General features: G+C 53.1%; 3 protein-coding genes across 7 annotated transcripts in view; 1 reads left to right on the top strand and 2 right to left on the bottom strand.

Annotated features, from left to right (window-relative positions):
- The window catches only part of LOC115639479 (NACHT, LRR and PYD domains-containing protein 3-like), a 32,505-nt gene extending 24,962 nt beyond the window's left edge, over positions 1-7,543 (bottom strand). The window contains exon 1 of the mRNA XM_030542313.1: positions 7,457-7,543. The gene's annotated coding sequence lies outside the window, so the exon portion shown is untranslated. The remainder of the gene's footprint in view (positions 1-7,456) is intronic.
- Positions 1,633-7,692, top strand: CFAP126 (cilia and flagella associated protein 126). The gene is made up of 5 exons (XM_030542614.1): positions 1,633-1,913; positions 3,837-3,899; positions 4,452-4,532; positions 5,430-5,606; positions 7,012-7,692. The coding sequence occupies exons 1-5, from the start codon at positions 1,887-1,889 to the stop codon at positions 7,690-7,692; spliced, it is 1,029 nt and encodes a 342-aa protein (XP_030398474.1). The 5' UTR covers positions 1,633-1,886.
- SDHC (succinate dehydrogenase complex subunit C) overlaps positions 7,642-21,187 on the bottom strand; it is a 26,185-nt gene continuing 12,639 nt past the window's right edge. For 2 of the 5 annotated variants that reach the window (XM_030542315.1, XM_030542317.1), the window contains 2 exons: positions 17,244-17,407; positions 10,995-13,942 (listed from right to left, as the gene is read on the bottom strand). In XM_030542315.1, coding sequence (XP_030398175.1) covers positions 13,838-13,942; positions 17,244-17,407 — 269 coding nt within the window. In that variant the 3' untranslated portion in view covers positions 10,995-13,837. Of the gene's footprint in view, positions 7,661-8,209; positions 10,347-10,598; positions 13,943-17,243; positions 17,408-21,187 lie in introns of those variants that run through there. The other 3 variants (XR_003997682.1, XR_003997680.1, XR_003997681.1) reach the window with 3 other exon arrangements.

Genomic DNA, 21,187 nt, shown 5'->3' with positions numbered 1-21,187 from the left:
CACTCTTCTGGCTCTGTCAATCTGTTTTTTCACTTCAGCAGATGGGTATTGTAGTTTTAAGAATGCTTGATAGAGATCTTGTAGGTGTTTGTCTCTGTCTGAGGGATTGGAGCACATGCGGTTGTATCTTAGAGCTTGGCTGTAGACAATGGATAGTGTGGTATGTCCTGGATGGAAGCTGGAGGCATATAGGTAGGTATAGCGGTCAGTAGTTTTCCGGTATAGGGTGGTGTTTATGTGACCATCACTTATTAGCACAATAATGTCAAGGAAATGGACCACTTGTGTGGATTGGTCTAGGCTGAGGTTGATGATGGGATGGAAATTGTTGAAATCATGGTGGAATTCCTCAAGAGCTTCTTTTCCATGGGTCCAGATGTTGAAGATGTCATCAATGTAGCACAAGTAGAGTAGGGGCATTGGGGATGAGAGCTAAGAAAGCATTGTTCTAAGTCAGCCATAAAAATGTTGGCATACTGTGGGGCCATGCGGGTACCCAGAGCAGTGCCACTGACTTGAGGGTATATATTGTCCCCAAATGTGAAATAGTTGAGGGTGAGGACAAAGTCACAAAGTTCAGCCACCAGGTTGGGCATGTAACTAGTTCACAAAACTGGGGGGGGGGTGTTGGGGAAATTCAGGGGGGAGGGAAATCACTGGTCTCAGCTAGTGGCACTGAGACCACTTAAAGAGAGAGTTAAATGAGTCTGCGCTACTGCCATAGAGGCTCATGCGCTAAGCTCCAAAGGTCCCAGATTTGATCCTGCCTGCCAACAACATCTGTCAGTGCTACACCTACAACTGTAATAACACAGCTGCAGTGACATGGGCTGCGCTGAGCCCAGTGATAATCTAGGAAGTTCAGCTTCAGACATCAGAACTCCTGGAAGCCAGTCCTGCTGCTCTGGAACATGCCCTGCAGTCCCGCACAGCTGGGACTGGGGAGGCAGAAATCCAGCAGCTGTGGTTAGCTCAAATGAGCCACAGGGTGTCAGTCTTGCTCTGCATCGGAAAATGCTGCTCTCCTGCAGTGACTCTTTTGTATGTATGTCCTGCCCCTTGCCCCTGGCCTGCTGCTGTTTGGCTTGTGGGGGCAGCTGCTGCAGGGCTTGACTCCAGCCCTTCTCTGATGGATACTGCCAGCCGGCCATGACACCAGCCACACAAGGTGTAATGAGCACAGGGCAGGTGCTGTGCACCTCTGGTAGCAGCCTGGCAGGTCCACCGGCCTGAGCCTGTGCTTTTGCCCACCGACAGGGCCACGATTTCAGGAACAGCCAGACCGTCGCTGTTAACCCAGCCGGTGCAGTGGGATGGCTGCAGGGCACAGCAGCGGGCATGCAGTTCTCTGCCACAGGGCCCAGCGGGGGCAGGCTCAGGCCTGGGCCCGCTGCTGTTTGCCGTCCAGACGTAGGGTGACCAGAGAACTAGTGTGAAAAGGGGGCGGGGCCGGGGGCGGGAACATGCACCGCTACAGGCCAAGGGCCCTGCCCCTCTAACGGGCCATCTGCTCGCCCCGCCAGCGGCACTAGGGGGCTACGCCCACCCCCGCTATTCACAGCGGCTTTAACAGCCCCCCTTCCCCTGCGCACCCCCCCCCGGAGCAGCGCAGCCCCGCCCGCGTGCCACGTGCCCGGGGAGAAGCAGCCCCGCCCCCGCGGCTCACGCCAGGACCGGGCAGCACCCGGAGGCGGAGTCAGCCAATCAGACGAGTGGGCGGGGTCTCGCGGGGGCGGATGCCGCGGGGCTCAGCTCTCGGACAGTTGCGCGAGACTTGGTGAGATTGGGGGAGGGAACCAGGGCGCTGTTTCCCCATTGGTTGGTGTCTGCCCCGCGTGGTTGCTAGGAGACAGGTGTAAACAGAGCGGAAAGCTGCCGGAGGCGGCATGGCAACGAACTACAAAGCGGGGCAGGTGAGGGCCGGGGGGCGGGCACCTCCCTGGGACCCCCAATGACCCCCGCCCCACCGACCCCCCCTGCTGGCCCCACCGACCCCTCCCCCTCCCCGCGTTCCCCCCCGACCCCGGCCCTTCTCCCCCCGCCGGCCCCCAATGACCCCGGCCCTACCCCCCTGCCCCCTGCACCGATCCCAGCCCTACCTCCCCCACCGGCCCCCACTGACCCCAGCCCTACCCCCCCGCCGGCCCCCATCGACCCCGGCACTACCCCCCCCACCCGCCGGCCCCCACTGACCCCGGCCCTACTCCCGCCACCAGCCCCCATCGACCCCGGCCCTACCCCCCCCCTCCGGCTCCACCGACCCCCCTCTGCTGGCCCACACCGACCCCGACACTACCCCCCCCGCCGGCCCCCAATGATCCTGGCCCCCCCAGCTGACCCCTCCGATCCCCCTGCGGTCCTCCACCAACTTCTACTCCCCCCACCAGCCCCCATCGACCCCGGCCCTACCCCCCCTCCGCCGGCCCCCAATGATCCTGGCCCCTCCAGCTGACCCCTCCGATCCCCCCGCGGTCCCCAATCAACCCCTGTCAACCCCACCGACCCCTGCCCCTCCCTGTGGTCCCCCAGCAACCCCGGCCCTACTCCCCCCACCGGCGCTCCCTGCCCCCCCAGCTGATCCCTCTGAGTCCCCGCAGTCCCCCACCAACCCTGGCCCTACACCCCCCCAGCGGGTCCCACCGACCCCTGCCCCCCCACAGTCCCATTCCAACCTACCCTGGCCCTCCGACCCCAGCTCTTACCCCCCCACGAGGCCCCACCAATCCGTCCCCCCCATGGGCCTCACCAACCCCAGTCCTACCCCGCCACAAAACCCCCCCAACCCCAGCCCTACCCCCCTCACACACAGGCCCACACCGACCCTGGCCCCACTCCCCCATGGGATTCCACCAACCCCAGTCCTACCCCCCATGGTACTGCCCATCTCCCATGGGCCCCCCAGAGAACTCCCCCTAGTCTTGCCCCCCACCCTACCTCTCCCAAACTATCTCCCACAGGCACCACCTTGGGGCCCCTAACCCCCTAGTCCAACCCCTCTAGGTCCCCCTGACACTCCCTTGGGTCCCCCACCAACACCCCCCCAGACCAACCTCTCCCCCAAACCTTCATGAGACAGATCCCTACATCGAACCCCTCCCCCGAGAAACAATCTCCTCCCACTGCCTCCCACACAGCCCCACCCAACACCTTCAGCTTTTGCCCTCAGACTGCTCTTTGATGGCATGTCAGCCTGGGCCCCGCCACCCCAGCTGCGGGAGGCTCATGGCCAGGAATTTGGAATCATGCCCACCCCCTTTACAACAGAGGAAACTGAGACTCAGGGGGAGGGAACTTGTCTAAGGTCACAGTGCAGGTATATCTAGGGTCCCTGGCTCCAAGCTAACCCATGTCTCGCTCCCAGCTGGAATTCCTTCCCCCAGGCCAGGCTGCCTGGCCTCAGGGCCGTGCTGGAAGCTCATGATCTTGGTGTTTCTGGGTTGCTTCACAGGGCCCAGGGGTAGCTTGCATGCATCCCAAGCAGGAATAGGGTTTTGTGAGCCGTCCTGATCACTGCCCCCTGCTGTTAAGGGCACAAGGGTGTCAGTGTAACAGGATGGGCTGGAGAGATCTCTGACAGGGGAGATGGTAGGTTTGGGGAATGGGCCATCCCAGACTATTTAAGAATACCCTGAGTATCTGCAGTGGGCATTGGGTGACTAGATGTCCTGATTTTATAGGGACAGTTCTGATATTTGGTGTTTTTTTTATATGGGATCCTATTACCCCCCTGCCCCCATCCAGATTTTTCACACTCGCTATCTGGTCACTCTAAGTGGGCGGTGGAGCTCTCTGGCTCTGCTACCTGTTTAATGGCCTGCCCCCTCTCTCTTTTGCAGTATGAGGATGCCTTCATTGCACAGAATTTGCAAAACTGGACCCTGCCCAAGCTCTACAAGGAGGTAGGATGCCTCTGCTCTCACCCAGCATTGCCTGTGCTCCGCTTTCATGGGATGTGTCCCAGAGCTCTCTGCAGGCCTCACTGTGCTGCATCTATACCTCACCTGTGCAGGAAGGGTGGCTGCACCATCTCACAACACAGCATGTACCCAGGAACCTCTTAGCCCAACGGCCTCCTCTGCTGTTCTTCCTGGCTGCTCCCAGCCAGGAGCTGTTAGCGTCTAACATGAGTTGGAACCTAGTGGAGGGACGTGGCAATAAGATACTGTCAATGGAGCCAGAGTAATCTGGAACCAGACCCTGCCCCCCACTTGCCTCTGTGCTGGGATCAGACCAGGGTGGGCCAGGTGGCCAGTTTGGGGACCTACAAGTTTGGATCAAATGCAGCTGGGAAGCCCTGTTTGCCCAGGGCCCCAACGCTGACAGCCACGCTGATGGACTCCTGCTGCCCTCCAAGTCTCTCTCTCATAGCCCAGCCCAAGTGGCTGTGTCCGTCTATTTCTGTTCTACCTCCACATCGGCAGTTTAACCCGTTGTTTTCCTTCTGCCCTCAGCACCCCTCTGCCCGGGAAGGCTATACCCAATTTATAGCCAATGACCGAGGACACCTGCTCCCCACCGTGCCTCGTTCAAAGGTGAGTGGGCTGCTTTGGCTCCTGTTTGCTAAGCAGTTTTCAGGGTTTGGAGGTGGGAGCACAGTAAGTGGGCAAGTAACTATCTGCCTTGTCTCTGGTGGCCATCACCATGGTATCTAAGCCCTGCCAGGTACATCAGACCTACACTGTGAAGGCTATAGGGAAACTAAACTGAGCAGCAGCGTCCAAGCCCTGGGTGATCAGATGGTGATGAGTCCTCTTCCTCATGTCCAGTTGTTGAATCACATTGAAAAGTTAACCCTGAAGGCCCCTGCCCATTAGCACTCAGAGCTGGTGCTGGCCCAGGGAGGGGTGTGATCACGAACAGGAGGGGATATGCCCATGAGCCCCCACCAGAAAGGGTACTGCATTTTGCTTTCCTGGCCTGGGTTTGAAGGAGTTCTGTGTGGGGAAGGTATTTTCTAACCATGAGTTGGGAAACCAGCTGGCTTTATACAGCATCCATCATTTCCATGGCACTCAACCCACTGTGCAGAGCCTTCTCCTGGTAACACTAGCTCTGCCTGGTGAGGTGAAAGCCCAGGCTGTGCCTCCCTTACAGAGTGCAGCTAGCCAGGGCCAGCATTTAGTCAGCCCAGGAAGCTGGTGTGGAGGAGCCAGGGGCAGCAGCTGGATTCCTGGGTTGTTCCTGCCCCCCTCAGAACTAGAGCTAGGGAAGTACAATTGCACGTGAACCTGGTTGTTGCTGGCTGGGTTTCCCTTGGGGGCAGGAAGCTTTGGGTAGCGGGGGCTCACTGCCAGCTGACAGGGTTCAGCCCCCTTCAGACATGGCTGTAGCAAGGCTTTGATACCAGTGCAGATAGGGCTGCTCTGTCTCTGAGAGAAGTTCTCAGGGCTCTGCCACCCAAGACCAAAGCCATCTCCCCTGCCCTGCAGGCTTCCCCCTGGGGCACATTTATGGGAACCTGGGAGATGCCACTGAAGATTCCCCCAGCCAAACTGAACCTGACCTCCCGCTCGGCTGCCGCAGCCTCGCGCCTCACCGACTGGATCCACAAGTCCACTGCACTGACCAGTGCCTGCAACGGCCTCCGCCCACAGATCACCGGCAAGGTAGGGAGCCCTGTGTGCAGGGGCCGCACCTTCCTACAGGGAGCAGATGGCATGTTTGCTGAGGCTTGGCTTGAACCCTTGCAGAGCAGAGTGGGGGAGGCCAGCCTGGGGGCCTCCTTGGTGGGCACTAGGAAATGGCACATGTATGTAACTGTTGGCACTAATCTGTGCCGCCCTGACTGACATGAGGGTGTCTGGGTCTCTGAGCCGGGCGAGTGAGCTGAGAGTAGCTGTGCCCCAAAATACCAAGGCCAGGGTTGGTGAAGCCAGCTGGAGGTGTCCCAAGGGCAGATTTCAGACACATTCTCCTAGCCTCTTGTCCATCCTTTCAGAGCGTATTTAATCTCCTTAACATGACAGCCTATGCCATGCTGGGGAGGGGCTGACTCAGCTGCATGGCAAAGGCACCTCGATGGGCTGCCACACATCCCCATCAGCAACCCCTACTCTCAACTCAAACCCTAATCTCTGTACTCTGCATAGCAGACGCTGAAGGTGAGTGTTCCTTCTCATCTCACAGCTCTGGAAACTGACAGCCCCTGGTATTTGGGGAGGTGCTGGAGGTTTTTCTCTGCTGGCTTGCAGGGCTGCATTGGCCAGTGACGGAGCTGCTAGGTTCAGCATAGCATTGGTTGTGCACTCTGCCATGGCAGCTTGGGGCGCGTGCTCACGCAGTGCTGCAGCTGTGCCAGCAGGGGGAGCTCACAAACCACAGCTCTGACTACTGCCACTCTCCAGGTACTGAGTGGGAGCTGCCCCGAATGCAGAAATGCCCCTGCCCCAGCTGCTCCTCATACTGCTGAGTGACATCTCTTTTCTTACCTGACAAGCTCGCTCTTGCAGAGAAGCCCATGCCCCAAGCAGGTAGGGACCTTTGACCTCTGCTCACTGCCCTCCCAAGAGAGGGGCTGGGAACCCATAGACGTATGGGTGGCAAGTTTTCCCAGTGGCCAGAAGCCCTTGAACTCACAGGACACTGGCCAGCCCATTTCTAAAGGGTTAACTTTGCAGCACTGACAGGAAGGCCCTCAATCCCACTAGGGTCCATGTTGGGGGCAGATAGGCCCTGAGTGGTGCTTGAGTGGCACCAGCTCATCCTCAGGTGTCAGTGGAACCAGCCCACTGCAGCAGCACTGCAGAAGGGAAGGGGTTACATCCAGCTTGGGGATGGACCTACTAGGAATGCTGAGACCCAGGCAGGAGAAGAACTGCAGCAAGCCCTCTCTACATGGGGGCCCAGGTGCAGAGCCCAACTGGCAGTAAAGAGCTTGTCTATAGTGCCAGCTCTGCCTTTCACATTCCTCTCCCCCTCTGGCTTCGCTGTGCTCCTCCATGGCACTGATGGCCTCTGTGCAGCACCCCAGCAGGGTTCAAACCACCATTCCGCTTCTTCCTCCCTAAACAGCCTCGAGAGCCTGAATCACACACGCAGCCCACAAAGGAGCTTTCCAGTAAGAACAGCCGGGCATCTAACAGAAGCTCCCAGGGCCCCAAGTCCTCAGCCAAAATGCCCCCTGAAGAGGAGGCTTATCACAAAGGATCCACCCCCCCCAAGGTCCCACTGTCACGCCAGCCTGGCTGCATGGATGTTCGAATCAAAGGAGCTACTTCCCAAGAGATCTCAGGTTCGCGCAAGCCAGGCTCAAAGGAGGCTTGGCACAGAGGAAGCATATCATCTGAGGTCCCATTGTCACGCCAGCCCGGCTGCATGGATGTTCGAATCAAAGAGATCCCAGCTTCCAACCGCCCTCCTTCAAGGGAAGCTAATCCCAGGCGAGCCATCTCCGCTGAAGTGCCAGCTGCAAGTCGACCTGGGTCAATGGAGGCTAAAGCCAAAGGAGTCAGCTCACCTGAGCTCATGGTTTCATGTTGTCCTGGGTCAATGGAGGCCAATCCCAGGGGAGCCATCTCACTTGAGTCCTTGGCATCAGGACGCCCCAGTTCAAAGGCTAGCGAAGCAGCTGAGACCCAGAAGAGGATGTCAAGGAGGGCAGCAGAGGGGAACAAGAGCATGTCACCCAAGATGGAAGGGTCAGCAAGACCCCAGTCCTGCCCTGAAGAAAGATTTGAGCAAACATTCAACTGAAGGTCAAATCAAATTCTATGCCCGAGACACAAACGCTAATGAGACCAAGGACAAACATCTTGCTCAGCATTTCAAGTCTTTTGGCCCTTTACTTTCTTCAGTTCTAGTCACCTCCATCTCCAGGCTGGAGGTGTTTCCTTTCCCTCCATCTAGTTGTAAATCTCAACTTTTAATCCTGTTTGTGAGCTAGTTTCTTTGCGAGTAGGAACTTCCCTCCAGATAAGAGTGAGCCCAACTGACCCAGCAGTGACACAATCGACATCCCAGCCTGTTGAGCCCCAAGGTCAGGGCTCTCAGACCAAGACGCTGCCTCACAGGGACTTTCAGCCATATGCACAAATTGCTTTTCAACCTGCGCATGGGAACAAAACCAGCCAGGGCTGATGCCCAGGTTGGCAAGAGGGTGGTTGGTTCTGAAGGATTCCAAGTGATGCTGATGATTTAACAGTACCATGTGGCCAGTGTGTGTGTTCATGGTAATCAACACAAAAATAAAACTAAAACTAAAACAATCTCCCATCAGTTTTCATTTACTAACATTAGCATCAGTGGTGGGTAATGGGCTGGCACTCACCATCCACTCCCACAAGCATTAGCGCCATGGGCCAGCACGCAGCCTCCACTCCCACAAGCATTAATGCCAAGGGCCTTGAGCTGGCACTCGCCCTCCACTGCTTGCCACCCACCCACCCACCATGGCTCCTGACAGCCTGCTCGGTGCTGCAGCATCAGATCACGCTAGAACACAGTCTGCTGGGCCTCTTGCTCTCCATGGGTCACGTCTGTGTTCTAATTGCAGCGGGGGCGGCAATCGTCTCCATTTCAGGCTGATTAGATGCAGCCCTGGGGCTCCTGGTGAAATGCCCTTGCAGCCCTCAGCCACTCGTGGTCTCACCGAGTTTGATATGGTGAGCGCTTTCCTGCAGGGCTGGCTCTTCTTCTAGTCCAGCTAAGAGCTTCACTCACCCCAGTAACAACAGCCAGTGGGGGCAGTGTAGAGTCGTGGAGCAAACACAAAGCCAGTCCCCAGGGGGGCTCAGTGCTGTTCTGACTCCGTCCCAAGGGGATGCAGGCTGCAATGCCTCAGTATTGCATCATCTCTAGCATCACATTTTCAGGCTGGCTCTTCTCTTCACAGCATGGGGGAGGGGGAGCCAGGCCTGGCGCACTCAGCGCTGGCAGAAGAATCATCTTTGCGAAGCCCGGGGGATGTTTTCACTGCACTGGAGGTCCCCTGTGCTCATCTAAAATGCAGTGATGAGCAGTTGGCAAGGGGGGGGGGGGGGCTGGCTGGCAGGGGCTAGGGAACCCAACACCTCTCAGCAGCTGGTTTGAACCTAGCCCAGGATCCGAGTGAGCCAGAGAGGATGCAGTGCACAGAACAGCTATCAGATTGTGTGAGCAGGGGGCATTCTGCAATTCCTAACGGGCATCATTGAGCTCCCTAATGGAGACAGAGAGGCCACAGCTTGAATGGAGATAGAGGCTGGGTGGAGCTCTCCAGGGCAAGGTCTGTCGGCCAAGGGAAGCAGGCCCTGCAGCACTTTATTAGCATCAATTTGCATTAAAAGAAAAATAACTTAAGAAAAGTCAGGCTGGAGGGCAACAGGCCTCAGCTGTAACATGCATCACTTGACCAAGGCCCTCAGTGCACCTGATCCTGACTGGCCACCACTTACAGCTAGCACACACTCCCAGCTAGACAGTGCCACCACCGGGGCCCAGCATTAGGCTCCTCCATGCTCATCCTGCCCTCCCACTCTGACTCACCTCCCTTTGCCGGGCCCAGCCTGAAGAAGTTGGATCAGCAGCAGCTGAGGAACATGGGTGGGCAAGGGCACACAGGACTGGATCCTCCCAATCCCACCCTGGCATGCCTTCCATCAAATAGAAGCCATGCCCAGTGCCTCCTAGCAAGCCCAGAATAACCCCCAGGAAGTTAACCAGTTGGCCAGTGACAGCCACCCCCCTCTCTTCAGATGAGACACAAGCCTAGGTTCAGATTTTACAAGGCAGGCTTCAAATGGACAGAAAAATTGTAGACAAAACATCAGAAAGGGCATGATGGGAACATGGCTGCCTCACTTTCTGCAACTGTAAAACCAGTGCCTGCCTCTGCTGCTCCTCCCCGAGTTACCAGGGTCCTGGGCTGCCCTGATTCCCCAGAACTCAGAGCATGGCTTCCCATCTCCCTGTCTGTATTGAAGCCAACTCGGTGCCAGGAGCATTTGTGAGAGGGTAATTAGGACTGGCAAAGTCCAAACTTAACAGTTGGCATGTGTCAAATAACTGATTAGAAATCAAGAGGACTCCAACTGAAAGTCATTTTGGCAATTGCAGCATGTAATTGGTTTAAGAGCTAAAATACAACAATTTTCACTCTTTGGGAGAAGGTAACTCCTGCTGAGTGGCCATCAGTGGATACCTGAAGAATAGTGATCTACAAAGGGGTGGGATTAAGTCTGTGTGTCCCCCAACACACACACACTTTCTGATGGGGGGGGGAGGGCTGGAGGTTTTTTTAAGATATTTGTCCCCGCTTGATTTTTTAATTTGGAGATTCAGGTCTTCTCTGGGCTCGGAGACCTCTGTGGTGATTGAAGAACCAGTGAGAATGACATCTATCACAGAAGCCAGCAGTGAAAGCTGAACACCTGGCAGGGGGAAGGGTTTATTCAGACTGTTATACTCCTGTGTTTGCTTTTGCTGTTTAGTGTTTTGCAATTTGTAATTCTAAACTGGGAATCATCAAGCAGATATTTCCAGTGGGATCCCGCAGGGACGGGTTCTCCACCCTATGCTATTTAACATTTGTTTCAATAACCTTGAAGAAAACAAAATCACTGATAAAGTTTGCAGATGATACCACTCCCCAATTTTTGTAAGTAATGAAGATGACAGGTCACTGACACAGCAATCTGGATATTTGGTAAACCGGGCAGAAGCAAACAATATGCATTTTAACATGGCTAAATGTAAACATATACATCTAAGAACAATGAATGTCAGTCACATGCACAACGGGGGACTCTTTTCCTGGGAAGCACTGACTGTGAAAAAGACTGGAGGATCATGGTGGATAATCAGCTCAATCTCTGGATGCATAAGCTGGAATCTCGAGTAGAAGTAGAGGGGTTATTTTACCTCTATACTTGGCACTGATACGACTGCTGCTGGAATCCTGTGTCCAGTTCTGATGTCCAGAATTCAAGGAGGATATTGATAAATTGGGGAGGGTTTGGAAAGCCATGAGAACGATTAAAGGATTAGAAAACATGCCTTACAGTGATGGACTCAAGGTGGTCAATCTACTTAGTTTAATAAAAAGAGGGTTAAGGGGTGATTTGATCAAAGTCTGTAAGTATCTACATGGGGAACAAACATTTAATAATGAGCTCTTCCGTGTATCAGAGAAAAGTATAACATGACTGAGGGCGTGGAAGTTGAAGCAAGAAAAAGTCAGACTGAAAATAAAGTGTAAATTTTTAACTATGAGAGTAATTAAACACTGGAACAATTTACCAAGGGTAAGGGTGGATTCTCCCTTGTGACAATTTTTAGATCAAGTTTGGACATTTTTCTAAAAGTTCTGCTCTACGAATTATGTTGAGGCGTCTCTCTCCTGTGTTATCCCAGGGGTCAGACAAGATGATCACAGTCGTCCTTTCTGGCCTTGGAATTTATGAATCTAATGTCAGTGACTAACCCTTTGGATAAAGGAAGCCTTTGCCAAAGCCTCCGCCCCTTCCCGTTTAACTAGGGCTTTTAGTGCTCCCTTCATAGATATCCTGAAACCCCCGGACAGACATCCCCCAGCAAAACCAGGACAAGCAGACTGGACGTTGCTAATATTTCTAAAAGCAAAATACCCTTTCAGCCCCTGCCAGGCCTCCTGATCCAGCACAGACATGGTGCCCTCACCCCATCTTGCATAAATGCTTTTCAGGGCACTTTAAGCAGACACTCCTCTGTCCATGGTCACCACTTGCATCAGGCCCTGACCTTACCACTGGGGCTTCCAGATCAGTCCATGCTTCTGTTTGGTCACTACTCACTGGCTCACTTGGGGTGGGGAAATTACCAGTGAAAGACTAAAACTGGTAGCCACCAAAAGGCAGCGCTGTTTGCTGGCTCCATGACTTTGGAAGGGAAGGGGGATCATCTCTCTGCCTCCTCTGAGAGAGGTGCCCATGCACCACTGCCTCTCTGGGTCTGCACCTTCACTGACAGTTATAGGGCACCCCACACACACACTGCTCTGCCACCAGCACAGGCTCGAGTGGTTATAGCCACAGGCATCTTAACCCCATGACAACCCAGTGGTAAATGCATCTGCAGGTAGTACACACTAGGGCCTAGCGCTGTCAGGGGAGTTATAACCTCACTGTTACTCTCCGAGGCTGAACCCTCACGAGGCATTGGACACCAAAGCACCCAGAGCTGAAGAACTGTGTGGGAGAAACCTTGTGCTGCTATTGCTGGTCCTAGAGCCACTCTGGAGACAGCGGAATTCATGTTTCAGAACAGTCCATGCTGGCTCCACAGCATCAACAGGAGGGGGAGGAAAACCCCTCCTACAGACAGAGTCAACAGCTCCAACTGCTCCACAGAGGAGGCAGAGCCCCTAAATAGGAAGGGGCCATTTTTACAGTCACTTGTTAGAGCAGAACCAAGTCTCCAAGTGTAAATGCAACTACTGGAGCACATTGGATTTTAGCAGCAATCTCTAGCCCCCTGGGCGGGCTCTTCAGCAGCCTGCACCTGGGGCACTAGCACAAAGTGAGCACAGACTGGGTCTAAAATGCCACCACACTGAGCCGGGAGCATTTCACATCAGTGTAAATGACCATGGGGTGCAGGCCCACAGTGTCAGGCTTCTCAGCTGCATACCCAAGGGGTAGCCAGTCACTATGGGCTCCATAACATGAGATCAGAGGGCCCCGACTCCCATGTCATACCACACACCTCTGCACTGCTTCTCTGAAGAGAACACGACATTCTCCATTCACTCAGGGTAAATTCTCCATGTGTCTCTGTTCAGATTTCAGATGTGTCATTAGAATCTATCGAAAATCCAAAATGGCAGCTCATTTGAAAATCTGTAACATGAACTCAGCTGCCAGCATGCAGTGTGAAAGAGCAAGCCTGCTTTACTGGGGAGGGTGGGTCTGTTACAAACACATGGGCCGGAGTGACAGTACACAGTGGGGGGAGACCGTGGCATTGGCAGTCATCCAAAAGGTTCAAAGAACAGATTTTCAGAGGGAAAAAAAAAAGATAAGATTTGATTGAAGACTCAAAAAATATACGGGTGCTTATCCTTGATCTGCTGGAAGAGTTGTGAGCTGCTGCACAGAGCACTTTGAACTCAACATACCCAGCTCCCAAGCACTAGAGGCTGCCCCTCTCCCCACTGTAAAGCTCACAGGATGCTGACTGCAGCAGAAAGCCAGATTCCAGCAGTTAGGCATTGTACCCAGGACAGCATCAAATTCCTTATTCCTCTTACTAGCATCACGGGCGCTGGCGTCGGCGGCTCAGTCAGTGCTTGCCCTAGAACCAGCACCAGCATCAATGGGGACAGTTGTCTTTTACGTGAGCCTACACACAGACGCTAGGCTAGAGGCACTCGCGTCTCCTCCCCCAACCCTGCTCAGGCCCAGTGAGGGGGCACACAGTGCCAGTATTGTCTCAAGCTTCAGGGCAGAGCAGAAAGCAAGTGAACCAGAGTTAGTCTGAGAACAGCAATGAATTAAGGAAGGCAGCTCCTTAGCATGCTCTAGGTGGATTGGAATCAACTGCTAATCAGCTGTCAGTTACCAGCTGCTTGAGGCTACCTAGAGTCTTGAACATCCTGGACTGGGACTCCTGCCCGTGGCATTCTGGAAGGGTGTTCTGGGAACTCGCTGGCCTAGGATAGCTGGAGACAACACATCACTCAGGACTAGTAATAAGCAAACTCTGATTAGTCACATGTTTTACAAAGAGGGGAAAGCACCATCTTTCCCCAACAATTCCGTTATCTAGGAGTCTCTAGTCCCTCCTGCCCTCCCCACATACACACATACTGAGCTCTGTCTGGACCAGATCACCAGATGAATCAAATCCTTGTAGGAGAAGGGAGGGCTTCACGAGGAAGATGCCGTCACATGGCTGCGAGTCCAGCAGAGGAAAGCAGCGTCAAGACCAGGACCAGGACTCCAGACTGGTAGACTTGGGGAATCTTAAATCCTTTTCCCATGTCCCACATCTAGAGACAGAGAACAGAGACAGAGACACACTCAGCAAGGAATCAGGGCGTCCCACTGGGGCACTCACACAGTCTGCAACTGAACCCCAAGCATGCCAGGCCTCCAGAGCCCAGGGCCATCAGTGCATTGCAGAAAATAGGCGAAGAACAAGCCAGAGAAGGGAACAGCCCCTCTGGCTATGGAGCTGTTGAGATCCCGCTTGGGAGCAGTGTATTCTGAGGACCTGACTGCAAATGGGAGGGAGTGCAGAGAACTGCCCAAGTGAGAGAGGGACAGTTGGACCTATCACAAGTTCTGTAGGAGTCTCTAGGGTGAGGGGTGCAGGCTGTGCGCAGGGGCAGTGAGAGCCCCAGCACTTAGATTGGACAGAGCACTAGAGATGCTGCTGCCAGGGATCATCCTGGGAATGGCCTAGATGACCCAACAGAAATGAGCAATCTTTGCTAATGCCCTGTAGAGTTAGCTACAGTGACTCCTGTTCATCACACAAACGACAAACCCTGTCCCAGCGAAGCTGGTTCCATCCGGTTTCTAACTGGCTATCAGTAAGGCTGGGAGTTTGTCACAGAGGTCACGGATTCCGTGACTTTCCAGACCTTCATGACTTCTGCAGCCCCTGCGCCAGTCGCACCAGCCGCTGCTGGGACAGTCTCGGGCCACCGCCCTCCCGCAGCAGCGGAAGAGTTTGGGTGTGGGACAGGGCAGGGGGCTGGGGCATGGAACAGGCTCTGGGCGGTGCTTACCTGGGGAGCTCCCCAGAAGCAGCGATATCCCCCTTGCTCAGTTGCTAGGTGGAAGTGGGGCCTGGCAGCTCTGCACACAGCCTCCGCCCAGAGCACTGGCTTTACAGTTCCCACTGGCTGGAAACCGTGGCCAATGGGAGCTGCAGGGACAGCAGAGGCAGCACACAGACTGCCTGACCATGCCTCCACTTAGCAGCTGAGCTAGGGGGGCGCAGAGCCAGGTAGGGAGCCCCCCCTCCCCCATGCCAGCAGGTGTCCTGGGCCACGTACTGCCACCTGCACTCCCCCAACACCCACTGGGCCCCTGGGCAGCCCCCTCCCCATGCAAGTTTTAGTCACGGGTATTTTTAGTAAAAGTTATGGACAGGTCACGGACTGTGAATTTTTGTTTACTGCCCCTGACCTGTCCGTGACTTTAAAATACCCCTGACTAAAACTTAGCCTTTGCCATCCGTAATGCACTGAGGTGGCAGGCAGCAACAGACAAGGCAGACAGTCTTGTCTGTTCCCAGTTCTGCCACTGGACTACCTGTATGACTTTGTGCCAGTTACTTAGGCCTAAACTTTCTAAGTATCCACTGGTGCTGGGTGAGCAACCTGAGACAATGTCCTGGTTTTCAAAGGTGCGAGGCAGCCTCAGCTCTAAACAAAAATCTAATGGAGACACCACTGGAAAATCAGGTCCCAGATGTCTCAGAGTGGGCACCCATAGTTAGTCCACACTCCAGATAACTCTGGATGTATTGGTCACTCTGTTCCTCAGCTCTCCCTCTGTCCATGGGGACTTACTGATCCCATTCAGTATTACACCAAGGAGCTCCTCAGGAGAGCCAAAATCAGTCACAGGAGGTATCTCCCCTTCTCCAGTGGGGAATCTTACCAGAGAGCAGCACTGCACCTAACCCTGCCACCCATGCAGTCATCCCCATCCCCTCAAAGACAGGGAACGCAGCATTCAGGAGTCATTTTCCTCACAGTTTGAACTTCTCTCTGACTGTGCCTCTGTATATGGGGTCTGAGTCAATCACCATGGTGTCAGACATGGACCTAGTTGGTCATTCAGTCTGCTGCTAGCCCTGGCCAATGTAAGACTGCTCCATGTCACATACAGGTGCTATCAGGTGATCAGAATACGTACCAGTGCACTAAAAATCTAAGTTAAGGGTGGAGAGAGCTGGGAATTTCAGCCTAAGCTGGTAGTGCCTTTGGTTTACGTGGCTAGTGCTGTGATAATAGGTCTGATTTTGGACACCTAACTGAATTTAGGCCTAGGCACAACAGTGACCAGCTCTCCAGCAGTGGAGCGACCGGAGCGCATGCACACGCACATCACCACCACCACCACCACAGCACTGCAGTTTATTCAAGGAAATGAAACACCTAACAATGTAAGCATTAACCGTTCCCTGACCCACATTTCTGCGATGCAGCCATCCGCCTGGCCAGCTGTCAGCACTGCTGGTTATTTTAACATAGATTTGGAGGCAGTTGCATTGCCTTTTTAATGTAAATACGCAGTTACAGTCTTTCAACTCGCATTTGACTCACAAGGCCCTAATGAGAGGACTGTTAAGACTTTTTCTATTTGCCTGACAACAACTCCGTGAGCAAACAGGGCTCAGCCAGCTGGATCAATGCTGGAGCCCTGGGCCAGGCCTCATGTTCGCAGATCTCATCTGGAATTCTTGGTGGGCTGCAAAATGAACAATGTTTGCAGCAGTGCCAGCCATACCAGGGTCAACCAGTCACCCCAGCTGAGGGATTTACAAAGCCTCCTCACCTCACTTCTCAGGGTGCCACTGATCCCTACGGGGACAGCTCTGCCAGGTGCATGATGGGTTTCTTTCATCATAAGCATCTGGTAATACCAGAAGCAAGATACAAACTCTGGGGATCAATACTTTATTAGAGAAACAATACTTATGCCACCAAGACGAAAACAGCGGGCACACAACGTGTGCAGCACAAATCCATGTTTCAAGGGCAGCACCCCTGAGCCACACTCCCCCTAAAGCAGAAGGGATCAGGTCACACAGAGCCAGCTGCCTCTGCAATTTTGATTTTATAAAAGTAAATGCATTTGAAGTTATAGAAACACAAGACATCATTATCTGCAGCAAAAGCAGCACATCTTGTTCCCACATTGGGGAGCCAATATTCTCTTCAGCTGTTTTTTAAATCCGCAAAGTTCTCCTACGCTGAGATACTGTCTCCCAAGTTTCAACCCAGGGCAAATATTAAGGGCTAGTTTCTATAAAGGGACTATGGTAGACCACAGACAGATGTAATATAATATTAATATATAACATAACATGGCTATTGTGAGCTGATATTAACACTGAAAAACAGTCATTTTGGAAGGTCTCACATTGTCACAGGACAATGACATTACAAGCTGGGGATATTAAACAAGAGGTTACACTTTCAGAAGTGCCAAAGTGACAAGTCACGTTGGAAGATGAGACTTAGGCACTTCTGAAAGTATTACCCCAGATGCCCACCCAACTCCCTGCACCTTAGACAGACACATACATGCAGCTCCATCAAGGCTACTCACAAGGTGTCGGATTCCGTTCCAGGTGTGATACGTAAGGGGGAAAGCCAAAGCAAACTTAGCAGAGTAGATAAGAGCAGGCCCCAGGCTAAGCGATTTCACAAATGCCAGGTAATAGGGGAACTGTTCTGGGAGAATCAAGGCAGCCAGGCCAAAGAGAGAGACTCCTGGAAAAGAAAGAACCCACAAGTCAAATCAGCTGCAAAGTTAGCCAGCAGCTTACTCAGCAGGAAAGAGAGAGCCCTGCAAGATAATCAGCACTCCCCAGCTGGAAGCCAGGGGCTCCTACTCCCTCCCATTCTCCTGGTTCCTCTGCATCAGTACAGCACAGCTCTCACAGGGAGCGGCCTTCAATTCTGCAGGTCATAGTGAGTAAACGGAAGGAGAGTTACTTTTAGGTGATTAGTGCAGGAGAGGTCACTTTTTGTTCTGACACACTTATGCCTTTAAGAACAATTCCAGTCACAGTCTCAGCTTGGCTAAATAAACAAATAGCAACAGAATAGAAGGTGTGAGGTCACTTTGTTACCACAGTGTTACCCCCTGAAGTCAACAAGACTATTAAGTACCTTACTGTTGGCCCCAGTCCAGCCAACACTGAGGTATGGAAGTATCTAGAGTCATGCGAGTAGCCCCCAGTGACTATTCCTGAGAGTACAGTGACACACACTCAAGCCTTTGCAGAATCAAGGCCTCAGTGCATAAGCCAAACTACCTGGGAATGCAAGTTTCAGAGGATCCCCTCAATGTCTGAAATGTAAAAGAGAAGCTCCACCAAAAGTCCCCTAGAGTCCAGAAGAGTAGGAAAAATTGTCTACTCGCCAATCACTAACCAGACAGACAATTTAGGAGCCAAGCCCCGCGGCCCAATGGCACGTGCAGACATCAGTGAAGAAGCTGGCACACAAAAAGAGACGGCTTAACATAAGTGAGCATGCTAGCTGGAGAAGTGGTGGCAGCCTCTCTGTCATTTCTAGGCCAAGAGGCTTTTTACAGATGGTGCTGCCAAAAGAATAGGAGTGATCAAAGAGAGAAGAGCTAGCCAAGCCGTGATTAACCCTCCGGTCAGTGGAGCCCGATTGCTCTCCTCTGGTACATGGGCTTAAGCAGCTCTATCCGCAGCGGTGCCAGCGCCTTCAAGCCAACTAGCTGCTTCCCAGCTCAGCCGCTTGTGGTTTCAATGGCCTCTGTGTTTGCCTTGAGAAAGTGCAGGAAACAAGTGCTCATGTAATTGCTGGCCTGGCCAGTGAAAGCAGAGCTCCCTGCTCTGGTTCCATTTTGTTGGCTGCACAGCTGTCTAGTGAGACAGTGCAGTCAGTGTGGGGTTACCCTTTGGATTCTAAAGGTCTGGGGAGGAGGCCTCTTGCTGTTCCCATGGCAGAGGTCAACAAAGGGCTTGTTTTGTGAGTAATAAATCCTCTTTTACAGGCAATGGCAACCCTGTGAGCTTGAACAACAACTAGCACAAAGGTTGCTGACCCCTCAGAAGTGGTGTGCCAAGTCTTCATTTATTCACTCTATTTTAAGGTTCTGCGTGCCGGTAATACATTTTAACATTTTTAGAAGATCTCTTTCTATAAGTCTGTAATATAAAACTAAACTATTGTTGTATGTAAAGTAAATAAGGTCTTTTAAATGTTAAAGAAGCTTCATTTAAAATTAAAACAAAACACAGAGCCCGCCAGACTGGTGGCCAGGACTCGGGCAGTGAGAGTGCCACTGAAAATCAGCTTGCCATAGGTTGCCTACCCCTGAACCAGCAGGTTCAGACAGCACACTGGCTGCTGGCCAACCACCCCCCGCTCCCCCCCCCCCCCCCCCCCCCCCGCACAGAAAAGCAGGCATTTCCCAGCCCACTGGGGAATGAGTAGCTTTGGGCTGGGGAGAATGACCAGCAGGACCACAAGGCTTGGACCATGTTGACAAACCACCTCTCTGCCTGGAACAGTGGGTGTCACTCTTCCTAGTATGGTATTACGGAGAAGGGCACATGGGCTAACTCAAAGGGCATTAGGGAATAAACCTGCTGGGCTCCTAAGATCCAGCAAGGAGATAAATTGTGCTGATGTAACAGAGTGATCTGCAGCAAGCACCCACGTTGGGTTAAAACACTGCTGTGCTCATTGTAGTTCATTTCTGTAATTGAATTCAAATGCTACTGACATTTGGCACCTTGGCTGGACCTTCAGCTTTTCTACCGTGTGACAATAATGCCTAGCTGCACAGATTAGCAATTCTGGGGTTTAACTGAGTGAAAGCCAAGAGGGAGGCAGGAAGCACATGGTCAGTTCAAGCCTTAAGGCCCAGCCTACACTAGACCCCCTTCAAAGAAGCAACTCTGTCTAATAAGTCCATCTGGAAACAGCACCAAGGTTTCTAGTGCCATTTTTATCTAATCTTTAGTTAAATTCCCCCACTGGCAGAAGCAGAAGTTTTCTGGTCCTGAGATACAAGCTTTGCTGTGCATTTCATTTCCGATTCCACCCACCTTGTGGAAAGCAAGTGGGGGGGGGGGAAATGGGGGGGGAAGTCACCTCTCCTCAAAGACATTCCCCACATTCCAGGTCCAGCTTTAGGAGTTGATGGAGAGGGAGGGCTGGTGAAGTTATTCTTAGCAGCCCCTCACTCTCTCCCTTTCCTTCCTGATCATTTTGCTCTAACAGCAGCACAACACACAGACCTGAGTTAAATTTGGTACAAAGTCACAACTGGGGGGCTGTGAGGGCAGCACAGGTTCTAAAACCCACCCCCCTCCCTAGGCTTCAGAGTCTGAGCTGCAGCATCTACATAGCTCTTTTTAGCAAGGTAGCCCAAGCCCCACAAACCTCAGTCTGTCGACCTGAGCTCTGAGACTTGCTGCCATGGGCTGTGTAGACAAATCCCGTGCAGCTGGAGCACAGGAGAGTAGAGCTCCAGCCATAGCTCTGCACTGGCTCTTGTCACTTGGGCCTATGGCTACATTTTCAAGTGGCCTCTCCCTTTGGGCGCCCAACTTCCAAACCCTGGGGCCAAATCCTCAGAGATGCTGAGCACCCACAGCTCCCATTGACTTCAACTGTGGCTGCAGGTCCTCACGGCTTTCCAGAAGTTGGAAATCAGGCACCTAAAGGGAAGGTCCAGTTTGGAAAACATAGGCCTGGGCCTCAGCACCTGTTCCCACCTGTATTGCTGCCTGGCTCTCGGGACGCGAGGGGAAGAACACTAAGGGTGAAGTGCCTTCTGCTCAGACACCCCTCGCAGCCCTCCCCCTACAAAACACAGCTCCACCTCTTCCCAGCAGGATGAGCAGTAGCACAAACACTTTAAAGACCCAGACTCTTTACACAGCCGGAGAAGAGGGAAGGGCCTTAGGAGAATGAGGGTCAGAAAGACTGTTAAGGTTTCAACATTAGTGTTTTGGTTAAATGGTACAAGATCAAATTATCTGTTTGGACATGGTTTAGCGGCCCCAATCCTGGTGCCACCTACTCCCCCACCCAGTGTGCACTATCAGTGTCTCTGTAGGGGGCCCTAACTGGGAAGGCAGCAGCTGTGTCTGTATGAGACCTACACCAATGAGACCTTGATCCATGACTAAGGTTCCTAGGCACTACAGTAATACAAATAATGAATACCTGCAGAAAGCTTCAAAAACCCATTTGAATCTGAACTTGCTCTTTCGATTCATACCTGATGAGTGGCTTCCCCACACTGGGGTTCTTGCTTGGGGCAGCAGCCCTTTAACGGGAAGCCACGGCAAAGCAAAAGCGAACCCCACTTTGCATTTATACTGCGGCACCCCATGTGAGAGCCAGTCCCCACCAAACAAAAATGAAGCCCTGGGAGGGTAAGTGACTTGCTGTGCGATTTCAAGCAAGGGAGTGGCAGATTTCAGACCAGAATGCAGGTTTTCTGACTCCCAGGCTCTAACCAATAGAAAATGCTGCCTCCTTGACTTTCCCAGGAAG

The sequence above is a fragment of the Gopherus evgoodei genome, chromosome 24, assembly GCF_007399415.2.
Source record: "Gopherus evgoodei ecotype Sinaloan lineage chromosome 24, rGopEvg1_v1.p, whole genome shotgun sequence".
Classification (NCBI taxonomy): domain Eukaryota; kingdom Metazoa; phylum Chordata; order Testudines; family Testudinidae; genus Gopherus; species Gopherus evgoodei.
This window is presented reverse-complemented; position numbering and strand designations above follow the sequence as displayed.